A 17,407-nucleotide genomic window follows, 5' to 3' on the forward strand; every position below is an offset into this window, starting at 1 on the left:
AAGGAATCCACTTTAAAGTTCGGTTTAAGCCCTTCTATTTCAAAATACCCTGTCATAACAGAACTCCTAAATTAAAAACCCCGTAGTTGTTAAAAAACAGGGAGATGTGATTGAGGTTTCCCTTGAGCATTATACATGAGCACATTCCCAACTCCATCCTGAAGGTCCTTCTGTGATTTAATGTTCTTCATCTTTACATGCACATGCAGTCGAGAAGTGTAATCTTCAAAACGTGCGGGAATATCATCGAGGCGAATATTGATATATCCCGCGATATGCCGATTTGCAGATACCAAAGGATAGCATGACAATGAAATTCCATTTCGGCAGAAAATTTGAAAGAAGATTGAGCGACAGGACAAACTGGGAGGGAAGGACAGTGACCTACAAACTAAACTGGACGAACTTACTGTAAATGGAACTGTCCAGGGTGCCCATAAGGTAATTTGAGCCCATGCTTTCGCAGAATTGTTTAAACCTCTCCAACAGGAAATTTGGAATCATAATACTCACAGGCCTCAGTAGGGTAAATTACCATCTGAGGAAGTTACGGGTATCACCGGAAGCCCTTTGCCGGTACTATGAGGAAAGTGATGAAACTTCCATACAAGAACTTCTACAATATAAATAGGCAGCCTCATAACGATATTGTGATTGGTCAATGAGAACCAGTCATCCAAAGTTGGAATTGCTCATGAGCAAAGTACTCGGATTTGTAAGTAAACTACGGGGGGAAGAAAAACAAATTGCGTAAACGATGATGGTTAATGAGGCACTTCACAAAGATGTGAGCCCTAGGTCGTATTCCACCGCAAAGAAGAAATAATCAGAAACTAAAAAAGGCAACGGTAACCGCAACACTTCACTTTGTGTGAATTCGTTCTCTACATCAAATGTTGAAAACCCTTATATTAAGTAACACTGAACTCGGAAAGACCAACCGAGAGTGAGCAAAAATATCAGATCCCGTAGATAAGTATACACATCTTGAAATACTTGGAAACCTAATGAAAATAGGCTACGCTACTAGTTCAATTCACCTCACAACAGTGACGGCAATCATATATCCAAAAATAAAATCAACACAGTCGCTTTAGGCTTACAATTTCCATATGGTTTCCTTGCGAAAGTGAGACAAGCAGGCCCTCTTTGAAAGAGTTTTTTTTAAGAACTTTCTAAGATTAACTAGAGCTCTGAATCTTGGTATAACTTCACATGTGGAAAGCCCCTATCCTATGACTAACTTACATGAAATTCAATACAACAAAAAATTATTTTATTATTATTTGTTTAGATAGAGAGAGCTGCAGCTTCAAGGATCCAAGCTTGATGTATTAGTCCCATTGTTCTGTGCCCTGAAATGTCCATTCAACAGCCTCCAACCTGCGACTCTAACAAAGAATGAGCAGCTTCTTAGTGGAAATCTTTTTAAGGTATTTGCACCAAATACATTAGGGGGCGGGGCCATTGCACATAAAATGTAAGACCGTCTCCTCCTTATGAATTATTATCCTTAATGAGGTTTTCATGTCCTTATTATTAAATAAAAACACAGATGCGTTGTGGAGACCTTGGGTTCTTTCGCAAAGATTTTCGCCTAACAACAGGTGTGCAAAATCAAATCAAATTACGGCAATGTAAGAAAATATTCAAAATGTCAAAAAAGTAGTAGCGGAAAACAAATTGGATAAAGTTCCAATGATCGTGTGCACGTGAAAAAATAGTTCCTATTAAATGCTGCTCGAGTGACAAAAACGATTGAATAGTTGGCTTATTTTTTAAAGTTATATCAAAGTTATTTGGGAGCAGCCGTATTGCGCCGATAAAACTAGGGTTTGCCAATATAATTCGGGGTCCAAACGAGACTCCATAAACTGGATAAAAAGAAAGAAAGACCACCAAAGAAATTTAAAATGGAAATCCGCATCAAAAATAATAGCTACCATTTTCTAGGACTGCGAGGCAATTTTATTACTTATTACTTGATTTCTCGTTTAAAGGACGACAATGCACGGCCAGTACTACACTAACTTATTGGCTCAAGCACGTGAATCAGTCGTATCAAAGATGTGTGTCAAGTTGCCACTCAAAGTGTTCCTGCAAGGCAACACTCCCCTTCACATTGCACAAGATGCGAGTGATTATTTGAAAGCTATTGGATTCGTAAAAATTAACCACGCCCCTATGATCCAGGCTTCATTCGCAGTAATTTTTTGCCTTTTTCAAATGTATAAAAGGAGTTACGAAGACGGGGATTTTCGGCCGAGAAGAGAACGATAGCAGTTTCAGAAAATCAATTGGAAGAGAAATCCAAAGAATACATTTTCAATGGCATCAAAGAAGATTATTTCACTTGGGGGGAACTTTTGTGAAGAAGCTGCCCCAATTCGAGAGTAGCTATGACTAGATCGTCTGCAAATGCTCGTATCAAGGCATTCACTTGTTCCAGAAAGCATGACAAAGTCGCCATTACCAGATGCCAAAACAAGTACTAGAGAATTCCTCCTAACGAGCAGCCCCTGCAACAACTTGCCTCAATAGACTTGCGTCCGACTCCAATGCGGCCCGGTCTTAATTTACTAGGCAGTTTTGTCATGAATATAATTCATACTCGCGTCATATTAATGAATTGTATCTATAGGGGCAAATAACAGCTGACAACCACTTCGATCACGCTTCTCGCAGTCTAGAGGTGAGAGTCACCTCTGCCCTAAGCAAAATCCCAATCCCAAAATCATCTATATTTTTTTTTGCAAAATTGGAATTCAAAACGGTTCGTAGACCAAATAAAGGGGACGAATTTTTTCCTGAATTGATCCAGTCTGCTATTAAATACATTGTGAACGCAAAAATCTCTCAATAGCTAAACAAAAATTCTAATATAAACGTGTGCCAAGCATACGTGTCACATATCCTGTAAATATAAACTAAGCGTATCCACCCCCTTTATTACTAGAGTAGAAATGATTACTTCCGGCTCACAGATGAGTCAAATATCCATTTAGCTCACTCAAGTTCCTTCACTAGAAAATGCCAACACTGAAGACAATGAAATCTGTGCATGGCCTTTAGAGAATTCGGTAACCCGAAATTGATAAGACTAGGCTGATCCTGAACAATGCGGGAGGCCAGATAAAAACAGCAGAGTTACTCTCCAGACCTTTCTCCCCTAACAACGACTAACGGATCATGCATTCTGTTCAACGATGGCAGCACCGTATCCATGTAATATATGGAGGAAATATAATATATGGAGGAAATAGCAATACTACATGAACCAAAACCTATAATTTGTTATTTTTGCTTCCCAGATTAACCGTAGCATTTTACAGAATGCACCAAAAGATTGAAAGCAAAACTTGATGATGAGAAAGACTTTCTTCCTATCGTAGCCTTGGTACAATCAAACGATGCCTGCTAAGAAAATCCTTTCCCATGAGACAGGATACAACCCGAAGATTGCAGCTTCCTCCAAAGATGATTTGTCCAGAGATGGTTTCCTTGGAATAATAGTTTTGTTCGAAGGCAGTTTTTAACTTCGAAGCAGATGCTTACCTCTACAGATAACGTCGACTAGAGCCTAAATACATGGAGAAACTGAGTCCAGGCTTTCTGGAAATTTTTAATTGCCGAGTTTTGAAAAAATCTATAGGAGGCTGATGAGTTGAGATGTAATATGGGAAAGATCCTGTACTAGTTTGCAGAGCATCATCACTTGCCATAGCTTCCGAACGATGGTAGTGCCTCATTCGAAGAATGTTAGTGTAAATATTTCCTTATGTCTGAGTGGAACATTTGACCATGACTCTTTTTCCTGGGACCAAGTCTGGATCAGGTGCTTTCATTGTATTTATCGAGGGTGCATACCTACGTTCTTAGTAATAAAGGCAATTCCTTTTCCATACTTGCTCCTCGCCTAATAATTGCTGGAAAACCGCAGCGATAGGTCGGTTTGTAAAGCCTTTTTGAGGTTCTTGGTCGCTTTGCATAATAAAAAGTTAGTGGTACTCGCCTGTTCAGATGTACAAGTTGCCCTGCGCAGTAACCATTTCAAGGTGATCTCTGACTGCACCGTTCAGACGTTCCTTCAAGCTTGACATTCGAATATTGCTGCCACCTTCTTCATATGGGTCTTTTGTCATATATCGCTGAAAGATTATGTCGCAATAAAGTGACATCAGGGACCTGGGAATACGCCTTCAGAAAGGGAAAACCTGGAAACGGTCCGTAAAGATGTAGAATCACTACCTCAAATTGAAATTTAAGTTTCTGCGGATGCTCTGCAAAAAATCATCATTATCTCTGAATTTAATTTGTCTATAAATCAGTGCTTAAGCCTACGCGGTCATATAGCATCCGGCTCTTCCATGTCGTCCAAGTCGTGATCTGCAGGAGCGGTTTCAGTTTAAAATTCAGAAATGTATTTTAGGTACTCCCTGATACTCCCGCAACGTTGACCTCTATAAAGTATTGGAAACCAGAATAATAATAATAATCGTTGGTGCAACAATCCATATTAGATCAGGGCCCTGAAGTGTGTTAGAGCACTTTATTCAAGACCGTAACGGTGCACTACCGCACACTGTAGGAGGCAATGTGGTCAGCATTGCGCTCACCCAGATATGACTCAGCTACTCATTCACAGTTGAGTCGACTGGTATCCGACATCCAGTCACGATGACAAATCCCATTGCCTCCAGTGAGATTTGAATCGCAACCTTCCGCTACGAGAGCCGTCCGGAAACTAGAATGATTGCGGAAAAAATCATTTTTCCGCCTGGAAATGCCTGGCCATCAATCGCCTAGCCACACCGTCAGTTATTGGAAATAGTTAACATGCACAAATAATAAATTAAAAAATGTTCTCTTTGAACAGGTCAGGTCAGTCTGAACTACCTCGGTACGATGCCAAAAAGAGGTCTTTCTCAGTAGCTGGTAATGAACTGGGTGAAGGGCCACACGGCTATAATTAGAATCTAATGGATCTAAATGGCCAAAAATTCGACTTTTTTTCGGTCTGCTAGATGGCTCTACCCACAGGTGACAACCGCTAGCCTTGTGCATCTACAATCCTCCAGTTCTCTGCTTGATATGCAGTAAACAACCTTGTACTCCCAGCTTGTGTTCCTAACGTCTGCCAGGTGTCTTAAATTGTGCAAAAATGCGTTTTCCATGTCACTCTAGTGGATCCACTCATGACCACCATTCCACTATACTAAAACTTGAAACCCTTCCCAAAAGCTAGAAATGATATCATACCATACAAAAGAAAAAGATCATATACAGAAATATGTCACATTAGAGACGCTTTTACTCGCAATGGTAGATACGAAAGCAATTATACCATCTCACCTATTAGTTAATGCTTTTGAAATGTAGCATGAACATTGAGTACAGTTTGGAATGTGGAGCACACCTCCCTATCAAACATCCAAAAGCATCGGAATGGACGAACACAAAGGTATGATAGTAATCATCAAGTTGTTTTTGACAAATGGCCTCATGAGCTTGAGGCAAGAATGTCTGTCGAACAAACCTTTGAATGGAATGAAACATCAACTCCTTAAAAGTAAATCGGGCTTTAAATTACCCTCGGGAAACGCTCAAACTGAAAGAGAAAGGGGTAGAAAGTACTGAAGCGAGCTAAGAAAATATTAACCACAATTGAGCTAAACTAATTTTCACAGATAAATAGCCTTTTTGGATATGGATAATAGTGAATGGTTATAGGCTTTATGAACATAAATAAATGTGTAATGCCACAGTCCTTCTCATGAGAAACAGAATACCAGTGTAAAGAGCTACTGAAGGCCATCTTCTTCTCCACCAGATCCAACTGCTGTGACTGGGATCGCAGGGTTTTCACCTTTCCCGTGTGTATTCAATTAATAAGTTTTCATCTAGAAAATACCTTAAATTGCTACCCTAAATTAAAATTTTGACGTTTCAGAACTAGAATTTTTTTTAAACAAAATGTTAAAAGTAACTAACGAAGAAAATCCATTAACCTATAGTAGTCATTAGCTTAAACTATTATTATCAATAAATTACCAGCTAGATACATAAAGCAAATTTAATACTCCTCCTAAGGAATTGTCTACTCTCTGTACGCATTATATTAAAACTCAATTCATTTCATTTTATTCCTAATCCTTCCAGACTTTCTCCGCACAAAGCTTCCATCTGCACATTAAGGTCGTTTACCTCTAGCGCCCTTTAAACCAAAATACTCAGTCATATCAGCGAACAAATTCAGTAGAGATAATACCTCTTGAATGTACAAGCAATTATCCTAGATTAATCTAAATTCTAATTTCATAATATTTTTACTGAAAAGAACATTACAAATCTGTATCTACGTCACGTCAGCTCCATAGTCACGTCAGGCGCAAAGCCAGTTAGAGACAACGCACGATTCCTACCATTGCCCCAATTGTACATAGTCGTATAACTAAATATTGTCCTGGCTTTGATTATATCTCATCCATTCTTAATTGTCCTACACTTATGCCTAATGAAAAAATCTAAATCCCTGCTCGTAAATTCACAGTAACAAAGAAGGTTTATCATCAACGGAATACTGTACTAAAGCACACAACTATGACTAATGTAATACTCTTCATTTTCATTTCGTGTGGTTCAATGTTTTCCTTTTCTATTTATTTCCAGTTGCTAGTTCCCCTGAAAATAAAAGTGAAAGGGACGAACCAGCCATATTCGAACGACGTGGTAATGACAAATTAACGTCAAGTAATAGCCCGACAAGCTCAAATTGTCCATGTCCTCTTAACGGTCAAGTATCAAGTAAGTACTAGCCATTACAACCCCATTTTTTCCATTGCTTGATGCTTCTTCTCTCTATCATCTTCCTTTCTATCCATGCTCTTTTTCTTCATCTTGCTCCTGTATTTTTCCGTTTTATTTGGAATTCAGTACGCATAATATTCTGTAATCGTAAAGTATTATACTATACATATATTTTCTGTACCTATCCGTGGCTTCATTAGATTAGGTATGGACAAAAGAACCCAACACAGTCCTGTATGTGACTTTCAAGCACCCCCATTAATCCTGGCATGTTCCTATGAGTCCTAATGTGTATCTGTACATCATACAATCTTTCATTTTAAAGGTGCTTAGAATGGACATGGAGAACGTAGACAACATCATTCTTAATTATGCTGTTTACTGGAATTGTGAGTTTTTCCCAATTTTTGCTCCCTTGTCTGAGGCTCTTACCTTGGACTTCACAGCAAGAAGTCTACCTTATAATAAATTATACGGAAAAAAAGTACGAAGAAAAAACGGATCAGATATAAATCACATCTTTTCTTAGGAAACATTCCAAAGAATTGTTTTTCTGTTCATGGTAAATTGATTTATGCTGTGCTGCTTGCTTAGGTTTTCTAAGGAATGTCTGTTCTCCCAACAGATGTCTAACATAAATGCTCAATCATAAGATTTGCGATATGCAAAAGTTATTTTTAAAGAAAATGAGACGAACTTGGCAACTAAGAAAGGTAGAGAAGAATCAATGAAGATTTGGAGTTATTCATGGGTTTGTTGTAGCTATCATAGTACACTCTTTTGAAATAGATTTGGACAATTTGGATTTTGCCTGAAGCACAGCTTTTCTGTGCACTTGATTAATTAAATACTGATAAAAAATACAATTAAGAGAGTAGTTTTGACTATATAACTATCTTTAGTTCAAACTTAGCACTGAAAATGTAGAATGCAGATCCATTGCTGTAACTCACGTTCTGCATGAAGGTTTTAGCACGCCTTATGATAGAAGGGTTTATTTTACAAACACTAACGAACTAACGATGCGATTTGTTAAAAGTTTCTTAACTGTCTTTACTTGTTATTTCCACCTTAATTTTCGTTGCGAAAATTGAGATTTTTAATTCTAACAATTGGTTACATACTAATTATACCATCAATTTTCTTGAAAATTGTAAGTAAAAAATATCTATCAAATATTTTCAATTACTAACCATGGCAAACGGAGTTTGAGTTCTGGGTGTCATGACCACGAACCTTCAATTCCGCAAAAAGTTTCTGGTCCATATAGCTACTCTGGTTGAACTTAAGTGCTTTGATAGCTACCGGTTAGAATCGCAATATTCTGCCCCTACAGTTCCTCTGAAAGTTGAAGTACCCATAACTGTCAATAGCTTATATTGGAATATACTGGCGCTCTCTCTGCTATGAGGGACCCATTAATGTACCAGGTATCAGTTGCTATTTTAACCAGTAGATTACTATCACGCTCACCCAGTCTAAATTTATTGACATGCTATCCCTTGGTTATTCGCGATACCGTCTAGAAAAAATGTCAACCTTTTTCATCTTTGGCAGCTCTTCCGGTCACTAATACCCCCTGGACATTCAAAATATTGTCCAAATACTTGACCTCTACTTCTTCTTTGACTTCGGTACCCTACATCTAATGACCCTCAAGTGATATCAGTTATTAGTAATTCCCAATCACAATTGACTTGCGACACGTAAGGTCTCGTCATATTTTCCCTTTGAAGTTAATACGATTTCGTCCCTTGCAAATTAGAGTATTCTGTATTTCCATATGCGATATGTTATCGAAAGCACTTTTGATATTCGAAAACGAACGCAAAGCTATTTCTTTGCTATTTATTGCCTAACGTAATATCTTCGTCAATTAACACTGTTTCGGTTAATCATCCTGCCCGCAAGCATATTGACATGAATGGGGAACACCAGTTAAAATTTCAGTTCTAATGTCTAAGACCACTACTGTTTTCAATGCAAACGCTTTTCATCCTTTGTTTCCCCATTGTTTCTCCATTGTTTTCCTGAGGTTCCTTACTATTCTCTGTTGAATCTTACTATGCTATGATTCGACACTCTCCGATTTCTAACTAGCCCGTTCGCTAGAGTTATATCTAAGAAGAATGTTGGCGTGCTTCGTATATGATTCTAACCAGTTAGCGCTTTCTTTCACAATGCTCCACCAGTCTAACGATTTATTCCGGTAAACCCGGTTCTTATCTGTGAAAATAGTTCTATGCTGAGACTGTCTCTCAAAATCTTCTCCGGCTAGAAACTCTAAAATCCAAATATTTAAATTTGGCCTTAAGACATAAGCATAATTCTCTCAACTCCTGGTCTTTTAGACGGGTAGTCCCAAATTACCTACATAATTCTTCCTTGCTAGTCACGAACCTGGAGAGAGCACGCTTGCCTGCCTTTGGACCTGCTTTTGTCGGAGCATGCTGGAGGTTAACTAGGACTAGGCTAGTGCTTGGAGCTCTTCTTCAGTTTCGGGGTATCATCCTCCTCCTCTTATATCGCATTTTCAAGTAAATTTCGGTAAGGCTTAAACCTTTGGAGATCTAGGTTTAGGTCGTCCCATCTCTCCTCCTCAATAGGCAGTACCTTCTGAACCTGTTTAGACATTCCAACGAATATGTCCTCCAAAATTTCCGGCTTCTCTTCGTGCGCATGCCCTGTGATGTTCCGCCACCAGCCCCCGGACGTACACCTGCAGGGAATAATGACCCATCCCGATCATAAGGAGTCTATCCTTAGGTTCTTTTTGCTACAGACTCTCTACAACCTTGTATGAAGATTCTCATTCTAACCGATTGAAAAGTTTGAAAGTTCCTCTGCCTCAATTTCTTTGAAAAGGTAGACTGTCACCATAAGTGCTCTTAGTATACCATTTTCAGCACGTTTCGCCAGTACTGGTTACTTCCAGCCTGGAAATGTAATAAAATACACTGGCCGACTGATATACTACCCTCAAATATACATACTTTTGCTGGTCACTGCCTTCTGGCCCTACCTTCTGGCCTTGCTCTCTGGCCTTAATTAGATGTGGTCTTCGCAGCAGGCCAATGATGAACTTGGCTCTGCGGCCTGAGTATCAGACTATTTCCTTTTTAGGCATTGTCATCTGGTTATTAGAATTGCGGGGATATTCCTCCGCCTGATCCACTTTATTTGTTGTTGATATTTATCTTAGTATTTTGAATTTCAACTACCTGCATAGGGCTAGGAGTGCCACTGTGCCATAGTCCCCCGTAGCATGGTAAGGTCAAATTTGTACATTTAGCTGACCAAGCACCAATGAGGCTCTGTTCGAATATAGTCAGCTACTCCGTCTGCAAACTGTCGAATGGACACAGTTCACATAACACCCTGGACTTAATGAGGCACCCTTCGAGTGTAGATCCGTACCTTTTTGGTTAATAGTGGGGTCATCTAGTATAGATATAACATTCTTCTGATTGTTCTCGCAACAACAGTTCACCTGCTTTCTGCTCCAAAGAGCTTTCCAGGTAGACAAAGACTGCTATGTGTTGCTTTCGAAATTCTGCATTTCTTACCACTGAAATGAGTCTTTTTTATTTCATCCGAGAATAAGTGACTGGTCTTTTCAAACCGATACATTTCACAGACGCGCTGTCAGAATAGATGATTTTTTAAATGCTGGAAGACAAATGATGAACTTGTGAGTCCAAGGTGAAATTAACCATTATTTGTTTACCTAATGACCGCCATCGGGGAAAAATCCTATTTTTGATTTGCTCCCCGGAGTTCGTCAATCAGCGGTAGAATATCGGTCTACGATAATCATTTTAAAGAGTTGGCGATAATCGATAAAAACAGTTGGCCGTTCTTCTTCTGGACAACGAAGGGACTTCAACAATACATTGCAATGGGCTCGATTTTTCTTTTTTTCAGCCATTCCCCGATTAACTAATTGATAATTTCTTGCTTTGTTAATATCATAGGAAGTTTCAGCTCATTATAATTACAAGATTCAAAACCAAATAAATTTTTGTACAAGCATCGCGTCTAGACAATGTAGCCATCCCCATAAATTTCCCGCTATTCTTTTTGTCACTTCAAATCATCAAATATTGCGCCTGGTGTCAGTTCAATCTGATGTGATGTAATAAAATGACGGAAAGAGGTGTTGGTCTTGTAGAGGGGCTGCTATGTCGTGATTACCTGCTGATAATAACCCGTAGAACTATCATAAAGTAGCGCTGCCCATTGTCCACGCGTCTCACTTTCAGTGCGCTGCCCAATACATGAAGTCTGTTTTGTTTCGCCCCAATTTCAGCATTTACTTCACGAATATATGGATAGACATATATATTATAGAGCAATGTATGTCCCAGTTTCTCTCTTGAAGCATCCCTGCGACCACAACTAATTTACGACTATACTACAGCCTGAGGTTGTTAGGCATCACCTCTGCTAGAGGTGAGCATCTGTCGTTCGATCTTGCTACCCAGGTTTGAGTCCCGGTTCGTCATGGACGTTTATGTTCTTATTTGTACTGTCCCACTGCTCTAGGATTATCACTTGCACAGCATTGCACAATACCCCCCCAATATTAAGTGCCTTTTGCAACTCATGTTACCATCTACCATTACCTCTAGCTACTTAATGCACCATTTCTGTCCCGAAATGGTATGTTACCGACAGTATTGTTTCTTTTTATCTGGTTATTCATAAGGATCGTCTTCCTTATTCTATCTACATATAGTTTTACGTCTTCAGTACGCTAGGTGACTTAAACTACTGGCAGCGGTAAAAGTACTTAGCAATACCCAATTTTGCCGGAGTACCGGAATTTAATGCCAATTGGTGAAACTGAAACAATATTGATATTGTGGAAAAAAGAGTTGTTATTTTTTTACCAAGATCATCCTGCAAATAACTTCAGATGATTTCTTCCCAAGCACCTTGTTCAGTATAATATTCTTGCCATCATTATATGGAACCCAAAAACAACTTCGTGTGACTGTGTCGCTAACCTTTCCGTACTTGTACACCAAAGTAAGTAAAGTCTTCGCTGGGAAGTAATGCGAGCTGATCACCTCAATTTTTTGATTGAATCTAAATGGCAAATTCGCATGCATCGGTTTCTCGGGAAGATAGTTATTCAGCAGTTTTCTGTTCGACTGGGAGGTCAGAAAACCTCAACCTGGCTTGTTAGTTCCACTTAGTTTCAATGAAGAGTAGACGCTGTCTCGTAGTCCTTTCTCACGTGCCAGTTCAAGACTTTCAGCAAAGCGTCAGTCGCATACGTTAGGCTGACAAACCAGTTTAACGGTCTTTCGCGCATGGAGGACACACTTTCGTATTTAGCCGGATAGTGTTTCTCCAGGCCACTGCCAATACATAGAAATTTAATACTTGATACATTTCCAAATCCATTTCAAATTCAGACTTATCCAATTCCAATTCAAGATTTTTTGAGTATTTTGCTATAAAATTTTATATCAACTTTTCATCACTGGAAGATCTGGGCGTTTTTGTTACTTTCAGACACTTACCTACTTAGATCGGTTCAATAAAGCAAATATGGATAGAAATTTTCCTCGAAAAAGTCCGAATTTGAAATGGAAAATTCTAAAATAAAGTGAATGATTGAGAAAAACCTGAAGCTAGTTTAGAAAATTCTAAATTGGTTTGGAAATTTGTGAATTCGACTTGCAAGCATAACACATCGCTACACCATGCCACCACACTATGACTACACAGTTCATAGATTTCTAGTACGCCAATATTCAAATTTCAAATAGTCTTTGAAGCCAAGTACTTGGTAACTTCGAGGTTGTCTTCAGGTGATCTATATGGGATATTTGGTGCTACCTGTAACAACGTAACAATCTTCGCCGCTTCTTCAATGGTTATTAACTTTGATACACCTGGGCCTGTTGGATCTTGTACAGAAGCAGACTCAAGTCGCCCAGTTGAGACTTCGACAAGCAAAGCCCTTAAGTACGGGGTGGAATTTTCTGCTTCAAATTCTTCTCCGCACTTTCACACGCGCATTCTCGCCAATAGATCCATATTAGCTCCCCTAAGAAGTGAAAACGAAATAAGTAGATGCCTTCGGGGGCACCCAACGAAAAAACACAGACCAGAAAACTATCTAGCCGACATCGACACACCGACAACCACCCACACCTCGTCCCTACTCGAAAGATGCACAATGAGATTCCGTGCTCCTTTGCCTCGGAAGTTGCTCCTCCTCTGTATAGCCTTCTTGCCTAGAGCATAGAATTTTAATCGTAATTACTAGCACAATTCCAAAAAAGTTCATGAAAGTCTGATTTTTCATTGCTGCTGACTTCTAAATTGTCGCGGTATACCTTTTATATTCGCAGTTAACTCCGAGTTGTATTTTTGTTACAGCAACACCAATGGAAGCATTTCAATGTATCTTATCGGCTGTAGATAACAGTGATAGGATTTTTCGGGTATTAAGCATGGCTGAATGCGTAATTTCTCCTGCTATTCGAGCATTGACGAAATGAAATCTATACATAATTTACCCTATTGTGATTAATTGTCTGGAAAGATAGAATTTCCAGCCGCAGAGTAGCAATTAATATTCTTCGTGCCCCAAGAAATCAATATCTATCTGAAATAGGAAACCTTTGAAACAGAGATATTGAGACGTTATGTATACAATGTAGCTGAAGCTTGTTGAAAGATATCGAATATAGGATAAAAGGTTTCGCTCATATGTGTCATATATAAACGATTTGGAGAGGTGAATGGCAGTACGCCGAAGAAGTTGCGCAATAGTTCACTGTGCATATGAGTAGACGTACGTAGATGCTAGAGAAACATTACATTTGATAAAGCCAATTACATTTCCATGAAAAAGTAATTTCGTAATTGTCCCAGAACCTTCCAAGGTGTCTCTAAATATAAGATAAAGATACTTGCTTCATACTTTGATTACTGCATACGTTGATATGATAAATATAGCTTTGAGGTCCTGTTACTAGCTTTTCGCCTAGCACCAATCCACCATTAGTCTGTAGACAGTCCATTGTCAGTTTAACATAATTCTAACTAATCCCAAACTGATTGACTGACATATAACTCTCCTTTAAGGAACTTCAAGATTTCTTTTCAATTTTGGACGTATATCAAAATAGCAAATTTTTTTTCGCTAGAAAGTTTGTAATCCCTTTCATAACTGCTCCTGTGAGCCAGGGTTTAAGAAAACACTGAAAGTATTTCTTTTTTATCGTAAAAGGTGACCAGAAAGCGTAGAAATTTGTAGGCTGCTAGCCTGCTAGCGTAGAAATTTGTAGGCTGCTAGCCCAGAAATTTCTACGCTTTCTGGTCACCTTTTACGATAAAAAAGAAATACTTTCAGTGTTTTCTTAAACCCTGGCTCACAGGAGCAGTTATTTCTAGGCTAGCAGCCTACAAATTTCGATAGTTTATTGCTACCGAATTACCTACCTCAGATAGGAGTTGACCTTTAGGATCGGGTTCTAGAATGTTATTTCGCTACTCGATAACACTATCTAAGGTCCTAGAACATTCGCTTTCTCGAACTTTAGTAAGAATTTCCGCAATATAAGCTACACATCCTAAGACCAAGCGAAGTGAGATGAAGAGACTCTACAGAGTTTTCTTCTCCCTCTTGCGGTATTATAATTTTATACTCTAGAAAACCTAGTAGGTAGTAAGCGCAAATCCAATTCTGGACTCTCACTTACGACGACAGCAAGACTTGACACTTGGGACCAGCCTTCTGACAGGATTCTGGCAGCAGGACTCCGGTTCAGGGAAAGGAACGTCACAATTGTGCAGTGCTATATAGCAAAGGAGATTTCCGTAGTGGTAGTAGAGAGGGATAATGTTGTTCTGAATGTCAAAATAAGCTCTGAAAAGACCTTCCACGGAGATGTGATGGGGATCCATGGTCTTGTTGACGATTCTGAATCGTATAGTATCCGATGAAGTTCCACCTCTTGTAAATGCAACTATAACACGCGCATATGGACTGCCCCTCCAAGAAGAAGCAAAATTATCTTTGCTGTGAACGCATTCAAACAAAATAAACAAGCCGGCCGTGACGGTCTTGCAGTGTTACTTTTCCGTGCAGCTCTTGCAGTTACTGAAGAGTTTTTACTTCCAATCATTCATAAATCTTGTGAATCCAACCTCTTTCGCAGTGAGAAGGGAATGATGGTTAAGTTCCTAAAGAAGGGCACCAGTCATCTTGGAACGTGTGTTGCGATCGTGGAAAAACTGCAAGAGAGGCGTTTTCGATGGTGTGATCACGTAATTCACGCTAACGAGAATTCAACAACCAGCATTGATCAGAACATCGAAAGCAATGGTAAGCAAACAAAAAGACGGCCAAAACAATGGTGGCTTGATACGCTGGACGGAGATTTAAAGGTCTCGCGATTACATCCTGATCAGGCATTTGATAAAATAAAATGACGAAACCGATCACCACGAGCCGACCCCGCTTGTGAACTGAAGGCTGAAGAAAAAGAAAAAGATGTGAGGAGCGACGAGTGCACGACAGCTCCGAGTAATATAGCTAAAAACTCCATTGTCCTCTATTTTATAGAAAGCGATTTAAATAAATTACTTGATGGAAAGTCCTGTGTTGATAATGGTCAACTTCATACGCTTCACGCCCTCAGGTTAATATTATTAGCGAATGAAAACAATTTAACCAACATCAAATATAAACAAGTCGGAATACCGGAAGCTCGCGCTTCGGGTATAAAGGTTTTGTGTTCATCTTATGTGAGAAACTTCATCGCACATTTTTCTGTCCGTATATAGCTACAAATCCAACATAATCCTTCATATTTTTCCAAACTACGAGACATACGTACATATTACAGCCATAGCTATCACGCTCACCCTAAACAAACAAACTGCCTATTACCGAATACTGTACACATATATGCACGTATATCAATTGATCGTACCCATATTTCCGATTTACTTCTTATATCTATTTGAATTAGGCACTACCCGCAAAGTTCATTAGTACGCATATATTATATACCTACATACACACATGTCTGGCTGACAAATAACTAAAAAGCTAAAACAAAATAATTCTCTGGGACCCAATTCATAAGAACTCATTTCGTCGTGGTATTGACGAATTGATATGTGATGATGACGTCATGCAGGTTGTAGAGTGCACGAAATTCACAAAAAATGTGAAGATTCACCCCCTATAACTTTGTTAATAATTGCTGGATTTTCTTCAAACTTGACCAAACTGTGCATTGTGTTGTTCATTACACGCATGCCAAATTTTGTACTTCTGGGATGAACATAAGGGGGGGGGGGGGGGTGCCGGGTAAATTTCTAAAATGTGGAAATATACTATTATTAACTTTATTTGTGCAGATATCGGAACCGGATATATTTTGAGGCCTAGATTTCGTAGAGATGCACCACTGTGATTTTTCTCAGATTTTTCGGTTGGATAGGTTCTGAGAACGAGACCTGTTACACTTTTTGTGGGTCATATTTTGAACCCTCACTCCCCTATGTTTCATCTAATATCAAATATTGAACCAGATTCGAAAATTACTAATTGAAACCTTTCATTTGATACCCTACATGGCTACATTCTGTAAAAAAAATTTGCACCCTCCATTCACATGTATGGGGAGCCCCCCTTAAAATTAACACAAGATGGCGCCACTTACTGCATGTAAAGGGATTACATACTCTCACCAATTTTCGTGACAATCGGTCTAGTCGTTTCCGAATAAATCGGCTGTGACAGACAGACAGACACCGTCTCGATTCTAATAAGGTTTTGTTTCACACAAAACCTTAAAAAGGGCTAGGGAGAATTAGATTCTTCTTGACTGGAATTTTAATATTCCACTCGAATTTCAATTATTCTCGTTAATTATGACATCAGCATCTTATTTGTATGGCTTAGAATACTGTTAATTAGCACGAAATTGATAAGTTTGAACTGCTATAACTTTCCCACTAATAGTTGGATTTTCATGAAACCTGGCATGTGTATGCACAAGGCTATCCTCTATGTCGGTGCAAAATTTAGTACACTATGGATGAACTTAAGGAGAGTTTTTTAGTCTATTTCTAAAAGTTGATAATATACTATTAGTAAATTTTTTGAGCAGATACCGGAATGGGACATCTCTCGAAGATTAGATTTCACATAAGTGTTTTACAAAAAGCCTTAAAAAGGGCTGCAGATAAATAGATTCTTCATAAATGTGACTTTAATATTCCACGCGAATGTCAATTATTCTGGGTAATTATGACGTCAGCATCCGATTTGCATGGCTTTGGAAGCAGTAAACTCGTGCGAAATTGCTAAGTTTGAACTGCTATAACTTTGGCGTTAATTGCCTGATTTCCATGAAATTTGGCGCATATATACGAAATGTTGTCCTCTATGCTGGTACAAAATTTGGAAGTCCTAGGATGAATTTGAGGGGGGTTTTCAGTAAATTTCTAAAAAGTAGTAATATACTATTAGTAAGTTTATTTGAGCAGATATCGGAATGGGACATATTTTGAGGCCTAGATTTCATCTAGGCGCACCACCCTGATTTTTTTCGGATTTTTA

General features: G+C 38.9%; 1 protein-coding gene across 7 annotated transcripts in view; it reads left to right on the forward strand.

Moving 5' to 3' along the window:
- Positions 1-17,407, forward strand: part of LOC119655778 (calcium/calmodulin-dependent 3',5'-cyclic nucleotide phosphodiesterase 1-like) — an 831,136-nt gene that overhangs the window by 637,584 nt on the left and 176,145 nt on the right. For 5 of the 7 annotated variants that reach the window (XM_038061896.1, XM_038061905.1, XM_038061856.1 and 2 more), the window contains one exon: positions 6,670-6,804. The exons of the other annotated variants lie outside the window; for them this stretch is intronic. In XM_038061896.1, the coding sequence (XP_037917824.1) occupies positions 6,670-6,804 (135 nt within the window). The remainder of the gene's footprint in view (positions 1-6,669; positions 6,805-17,407) is intronic. 7 annotated transcript variants of the gene reach the window in all.

Source organism: Hermetia illucens, chromosome 1, assembly GCF_905115235.1.
Source record: "Hermetia illucens chromosome 1, iHerIll2.2.curated.20191125, whole genome shotgun sequence".
Taxonomy (NCBI): Eukaryota; Metazoa; Arthropoda; class Insecta; order Diptera; family Stratiomyidae; genus Hermetia; species Hermetia illucens.